The following is a 7315-nucleotide window of genomic DNA, read 5'->3' as shown; positions in this document are numbered from 1 at the left end:
GGGACAGTCTTTCCTTAAATGACAAAAAATTATATGTTGAGAAAACAGCCTTTTATTTTCTCAAGGTAAATTCACATGTTCTAACAAGATAAACAAGCTTTGCTATCCCAGGATAAAAAAGAATTATTAACTTGTGATCTCAAGATAACAACACTAAAAAATGTTTGAATCATGACTGTTTAGGACTTCAGTATGATTGAACTTAGCTCATATCTTTTACATTTGTTTGATAAGACAATAGGACTTTGTTACCAAAGATATGATGAGATGTCACAGTAGAAAAACAACAAGTGTGAATAATAAATGGAAAGATGGCTAAAATCCATTTAGCTGCTTCAGTTTTAGGGTCCTGGTTTTCACAGCAGCCATTCTGACATGAAACATGACAATGATATTGTGCAGACTGGAAAGCCTCTGCTACACTAAATGGAACATATCCTTAATAATTATCACTGGTAACACCTGTGTTTGTCCTACTATTTATTGTGAAAATGACTGCTGTGAAAAAGGTCTCTACCAGGACTTTTCCCAGTAACTAGAAGTGTAACTAATTACTAATACATTTCAGTAATAATATTACAATTACTCCTCCAAAAAAGAATTAGTTACAATATTACTGTTGTTGTCACCCTCTACTAATTTGAAATCCAACCATCCAATTACATCCTTGGATACATTTTTGTAATCATGGAGGAAGGTATTTTGGAAGATGAAAATGTTTACATTCAGCAGCTGGAAATGTTCTGTTACTTTGATTCTAACAAACAAAACTCGATTTTAATCGTCATTAGGGGCACAGTAACCAATTTTGTGGGGAGTAGCAGGAAAGTAATATAACTAACTTAGTAGTGCAACTCATTACTGTTAGGGAGTGATAAGTAAAGTAATAATATTACAAAGAGTAATGAGTAATACATTACGTATGTATGTATACTAGCCCAACACTTATGGTTAGACCTCAGGTTTTGGTCTTAGACACGACTTTGCAAGCTTTTATTTTGAAATCAGATTCTTTAAATTACCGCAAACCTTGGTTTTTAAGCGGCATGTGACCCGGAAGTGTCACCGCTTCTCTTCTTCTTTTTTCTCCTGCAGGGCAGCTGAGTAGACAACTAACAAGTGAAATACGAAAGTTAGCAGTAAACTGATGTAACATCCGGCAGTCAGCCTAAATGAATAAAGAATCAAAGTATATAAACGTAGTGCGGTATACGTGTTTTATTCCTTTTTAGCAACTTACCACTAACATCAGACTGGCTAGTTCTACCATGGAGTATTGAGCTGTTTTACATGAGCTCTTATTATTATTATATCTTATTATAATACATACATGTTCCTATTGGATGTTAATGTCGCCCTGGGTTGAGTCTCCCAGGTAGCTCTTGCTATGTTTTTCTTGTAGGTCATCAACAGATATTTGCTCATTTGAACTGTTCCTTTCTGCTGTGAATTACTTTTTAAAAATATATATTATGCTGGAATATATTTTTGTTGTTTGGTTAGCCTACTTTGGTTTGTTCTGCACTAGCTGACACCCAGAAGGGAAGCACTGCTGTGCCAGGGATGTTTTAAACTTTCTGCTAAAAATATTTATATTAATAGGTTGATATCAAACATATATTCTATTTTTTTTTTGCAGAATTCCATCCCCTATTTCCCCTTTCCTGTCCATCTTCAGCTGTACTATCAAATAAAGACAAAAGGCCCAAATAAATACATATAAATATATAACCGAGATATTTTTGACATTTGTCTTAAAAATACTCAAAAACTATTGATCAATTAATAGTTGCAAATGAGTTATTATTATTACCACTAAAGGGAATTTGCTTATAGCTTCAGGCTGATCTATTTTATAAAGTGAGGCACAGTAGGGTCACAAATAGATAGAAATATGATAACAGACAATCAGATATTAAGAAAGAAAGAGCACATATAAATGCTCCGATGGCTGTGATTTGTAGCATCATTTTTTATTTAACAGAACAGTCAGTATGTACCCACAATGCTGTTCATTTCACATATAAAATAAAGTTAAAAACCCAGCAAAAACCAACAGAAATCAATAGCTTTATACATATATATTATCCCTATGGTGTATTGTGGTGTGACATTGATGCAGTTTGCACGTCTTTCTTCTGAATGTGGAATTTTTTACTGATAACAACATATACGTGTACAAAAAGTAAAATCTTTCATTTTCATTACCTTCTAAACACAGCAAATGTCTGTGCCTGGCAGATGAAATTCAGGGCGAAAAACAACACCTTAGTGGTGTCGCGTGATGATTGCGTCATGCTACACGCGACGAAGAGCTGTCTCTCCACGCTGTTGACGGAGGGGGCTGCTGATGTGTTCCCACTCTCTGTTCTCGCTTAGTAATCCATAGTCATGGAGAAAAAAGGCTCCAGTTCCTTCGGGAAGAAACCGAAACCCGCGAAGATGAAAGACGGAGCCGACCCCGTCAAAAACTTTGAGAAATGGAAGAAGAAGTACAACAGGACGAAAGCGCGAGTGAAGCGAGAGAGGGTGCACACGAAGAAGCCCGAGTGGCAGGTCGAACGGGAGTACATCGACAGGCTCGTCAGCAGGTAACGGCACTCTCCACTTCTGTCACTTCTGTCACTTCTGTCACTTCTATCACTTCCAACAACGTAAATCAATTTCTCTCATTCCTGCCTCCGAAACACGTGCCCTAAACTTGTTTTCCTTACGTAAAAAAGCACACTCAACTTACCATTGGATACTACGGAAGCCGAGAACGGCCATGGATTTTTTTTTTTTTTTTTTATGCACCGTTATCTCGTGATAACGACTTATTATCTCGTTATCTCGATATAACGAAAGCCTTTTGGAGTTTGTCAGCCTCTCATCTTACCGGTAGGCTACAGCTACAGTCTGTGGCTACGGAAGCCGTTCGTGGCAGCTCTTGTAGGTTGAAATCAAGACGAACACATTAATATAATGTATCACAAACATTGTGGTTGTTCGTGATAACCAATTAAATTAATTCGTTATCACGAGAAAATCCATGGCCGTTCTCGGCTTCCGTAGTATACAGCTCACGGTATTCTTAACAAAATGAGATTGGAAGCAAATTATAACTGAAAGAAGATTCCTTTATTTGTCAGACACAAATCTAGAAAATATGTTTTCTCTTCAGCTTTCTTCATCAAATTACAGAATGTGTTTTGTTCCTGAGGTAGAGTATATACCAGTGTTTTTTCAATGTTAAGTTAGTTTTCAATAAGGTACACGCTGACATCGCAAAGCATTTTGGTCGGTGAAAAAATAATAGGGGTACAATACAGAACTACCTAACTGAAAACCACTTAAATGCTGACTGATTCCCGCAGTATCATTAATTGGACATTGAATTGCGTCTTTTTGACCGTTTACGCCATTTAACGATTGCACTGAAAAATGGGAGTATTGAATATAACATGTGATTTATCAAACGTACATTTACATTTTTTATTGAACTTGCTATAGTATAATTATTTTAGAAATGATGAATAGCTGATATCTTTCAAATGAACATTTAACTCTAACACCTAAACTGTGTTCTACAATACAAATGTCCCTTCCTTTGTAAAGGTGAAACTGAAAATAGACCCCTGTCAAAAAAACGCTCTTGTATCTCTCGCCCTGTCTTGTCTGTTATCTTCTTCATTTTTTTGACTTTCTGAGCCAAGAACAAACAGTAGCATGATACATTTTTCATCTCCCCAAATGAGTCTGCACATATTTCTATTGGAGCTAACTGTCTGTGATATGGTTACTTCCCTACAGGTACAGCGACATAAACAGCAAGGAGGCTATCAAGTTTTCCGACTTTCCTATTTCAAAGAAAACCTTGTTAGGTCTGCAGGGGGCTCAGTACAGACAACCCACAGAGATCCAGAGACAGACCATCAGCTTCGCTTTACAAGGCAAAGATGTCCTCGGCGCAGCAAAGACCGGCTCTGGGAAGACTTTAGCCTTCCTCATACCGGTACTAGAGTGTCTGTACCGCCAGCAGTGGACCTCCATGGACGGCCTCGGCGCTCTCATCATTTCCCCCACCAGAGAGCTCGCCTACCAGACCTTCGAAGTCCTCCGCAAGGTGGGCAAGAACCACGAGTTCTCCGCAGGGCTCATCATCGGCGGGAAAGACCTGAAGAGCGAGTCAGAGAGGATCCAGCACACCAACATTGTTATTTGCACCCCAGGTCGGCTGCTCCAGCACATGGACGAGACAGCCGCCTTCCACGCCTCTAACCTCCACATGCTGGTCCTGGATGAGGCTGACCGCATCCTGGACATGGGCTTCGCGGATACGCTCAACGCCATCGTGGAGAACCTCCCCAAGACCCGGCAGACGCTGCTGTTCTCTGCCACGCAGACCAAGTCGGTCAAAGACCTGGCCCGGCTCAGCCTCAAAGACCCGGAGTACGTGTGGGTTCACGAGAAGGCCAAGTTCAGCACGCCGGCCACGCTGGAGCAGAGCTACGTGGTGTGCGAGCTCCACCAGAAAGTCAACATGCTCTACTCGTTCATCAGGAGCCACCTCAAAAAGAAGATCATTGTCTTCTTTGCCTGCTGCAAGGAGGTGCAGTACCTGTTCCGGATCCTGTGCCGCCTCAGACCCGGCATGCCTGTCCTGGCTCTACATGGCAAGCAGCAGCAGATGAAGAGAGTGGAGGTCTACAACGACTTCCTCAGGAAGCAGAACGCTGTGCTCCTGGCCACTGACATAGCCGCCAGAGGCCTGGACTTCCCCGCCGTCAACTGGGTGCTGCAGTTCGACTGCCCGGAGGACGCAGACACCTACATCCACAGGGTGGGCCGCACAGCCAGGTACAAGGAGGGGGGAGAGGCCTTGCTGCTGCTGCTCCCCTCAGAGGAGAAGGGCATGGTCAGCCAGCTGCAGGAGAAGAAGGTCCCCATCAACAAGATCCAGGTTAGACGTCATACACCCACAGAACTGCAGTATACCCACGTAGGCCCCTTTCTGGTTCAAGCCCTTAGTTTTGGACCAATTAGACCATTTTGTCAAAAAAGATTAATTTGTTCAAATGATTCCTGTACATACAATATTCAGTACACCGTAATACAACAACACTAAAACTACATGTGCAAATAAGATGCTACAAATTGGCAGTGCAGGATATTGCACAGGGAACACAGGTGGTTTTACTCGTACTGCACTCTAAATCTACAGTCTGAGGGAGGAGTTTCCAGCTCAAGGGGAAGGGGCAGGTTTGTACAGTCCAGTATGGATCTGGCCGCGCAGACAACCTGCTGATCAAAGATGGGTACAGAACTGAATTACCTTGCCAGCCACCTTTAACAATGTGGTTCAGGTGGGTTTTATACTTTATGTTCAGGTTACCGTACCAAGCAATCACAGGGAAAGTGAGAACAGATTCAACAAGACTAATACAACAAGCACAACATCTTCCTGTCCACATTAAAAGCATTTAACTTCTTAAGGAAGCACAAACGTTGCTGTCCCTTCCAACAGACTGCATCAGAATTTACATCACTTTTCAACTTACTTCAGTTACTATAATATTATATAAGACATATATGTATTATACTTTGATCGCCAGAAGAAACTGGTTATACATGGGTAAAGAGCAGGAGACAACATCTGTATTCATTCATGTATTGTCTGATTGATTCCAGGTGAACGCAGACAAACTGCAGAATATCCAGCAGAAGCTGGAGGCTTTCTTGGCCCAGGAGAAGGAGCAGAAGGAGAGAGCCCAGAGGTGTTTTGTTTCCTACCTGCGCTCCATTTACCTGATGAAGAACAAAGAGGTGTTTGATGTCTTTAAACTCCAGATTCACGAGTACGCAATTTCTCTGGGCCTCGCTGTGGCTCCGAGAGTGCGTTTCTTAAATAAAGCTCAGGCACAGAGAGCTGAAAAAGGAGGGCAGAGAGAGGAGGAGCAGTCTGAGGAAGAGGAGGCGCTGAAGAGCTTCAAGGCCCAGCTGAGTGGAAGCGTTCCTTGTGAGGAAGGGCAGAGCTCTGATTCCGAAGACTCAGGTGATGATGAGGAAAGTGGTAATGAACCAGAGCTGGATCGTTCCAAGGCGCTACTTCTGGGTGCAGAGGACGAGGATGAGGACGATATGAGGGACTTGGACCTGCTGACGGTCAAAAGAAAGGATGTCTTCAATCTGACAGGGGACCAGGGGAGTGCAGAGGACCTGGAGAGTGCAGATGAACTGGCCACGGACAAAAAGAACAAGGAAAAAGAGACAAAGTTCAAAGAAGCCAAAAAGGCCCTCAAGAGAAACTTCCAAGTCAACACCAAAGTGACTTTCAACGAAGAAGGAGAGGCTGTGCAGCTGTGGCCGCCAGTCCAGCGAGCTGTGACCGGTGATGGGGAAGAAGAAGAGGAGGAGGAGGAGGAGGTTTCAGGTATCAACGTGGAGAAGGCTAGGGAGAGGCTGAAACGTGAGGACCAGGAGTTTGACAAGCAGGAGTACAGCCGCAAAGTGAAAGCCAAACACAGAGAGAAGAGGCTGAAGGCGAAGGCAGCCAGGAGGGAGGCCAACAAGAAGAACGGGCAGAAATCTGACGACGATGAGGAGGACGAGGTGATGGCGTATCTGGCCAATCACAGCGAAGACGAGTTTGACCCCAGCACCTTGCCAGACCCTGACAAACTGCGTTTGGAGGGGGAGGAGGAGGAGGAGGAGGAGGAGGATCAAATAAGGTTGGCCAAACGGCAGCACAGCAGTGAGAGAAGTGATGAGGAAGAGGAGGAGCTCACTGTGGGGAAGAGGAAGAAAGTGAGGCAACAGGATGAGGAGCACACAGCCTTGGACACTGGTCTATCTCTGGCTGAAGATGAGGAGTTAGTCTTACAGCTGCTCGGAGGACGAAGGTAGAGCGAACAGAGAGCAGTGGGAGGACTTACACACATTCTGAACTCATTCACACAAAGTTCTAACAGCCAGTAGTTCAGTGAGAAAACATCAAAGTACAGGAGCTCTGTCCCAATTCCCATTCAAGACTACATGCTAATGGAACCTTCCTATGTCCCGCCCTGTACTTAGATATGCTATGTGCTAACCCTGTCTGTATTGAAAAGAGAAACACATTTTTAAGATGGGTAAAGGATAACAGATATACATGCTATCTAGCTAGCTAATCTGCATGAATTGTTAGCAAGCGTTTTTGCTAAAATTAGCTATCAGTATGTAGATTAGTTAGCCAACTAGCACTGTCTAGCTCATTAGCATAAGAAAGGTGGACGTCGTGTCGTCAGTGCTCAGTTAAACAGGTAGATATGTGTGATAGAAGCACAGTGCCATAGCT

General features: G+C 43.1%; 1 protein-coding gene across 1 annotated transcript; it reads left to right on the top strand.

Annotated features, from left to right (window-relative positions):
- Positions 1-2298: 2298 nt before the first annotated feature.
- On the top strand, positions 2299-7309 carry ddx10 (DEAD (Asp-Glu-Ala-Asp) box polypeptide 10). Its single transcript, XM_035652931.1, has 3 exons — positions 2299-2591; positions 3793-4942; positions 5671-7309. Exons 1-3 carry the CDS (start codon positions 2392-2394, stop codon positions 6883-6885), a joined length of 2565 nt encoding a protein of 854 aa, XP_035508824.1. The 5' UTR covers positions 2299-2391; the 3' UTR covers positions 6886-7309.
- The last annotated feature ends 6 nt before the right edge of the window (positions 7310-7315 follow it).

This window comes from Morone saxatilis, unplaced genomic scaffold (genome assembly GCF_004916995.1).
Source record: "Morone saxatilis isolate NCDOM2014 unplaced genomic scaffold, NCSU_SB_2.0 Contig12, whole genome shotgun sequence".
In the NCBI taxonomy this organism is placed as follows: domain Eukaryota; kingdom Metazoa; phylum Chordata; class Actinopteri; family Moronidae; genus Morone; species Morone saxatilis.
Note: the sequence above shows the minus strand (reverse complement) of the source record. Positions and strands in the feature narration are given on the sequence as shown.

Excerpts from the sequence above, each read along its gene's own strand:
- ddx10 (XM_035652931.1), top strand. The coding sequence starts at position 2,392 with ATGGAGAAAAAAGGCTCCAGTTCCTTCGGGAAGAAACCGAAACCCGCG. Across the intron at positions 2,592-3,792 it reads ATCGACAGGCTCGTCAGCAG|GTACAGCGACATAAACAGCA; the intron begins GTAACGGCACTC and ends ACTTCCCTACAG. Across the intron at positions 4,943-5,670 it reads TCCCCATCAACAAGATCCAG|GTGAACGCAGACAAACTGCA; the intron begins GTTAGACGTCAT and ends GATTGATTCCAG.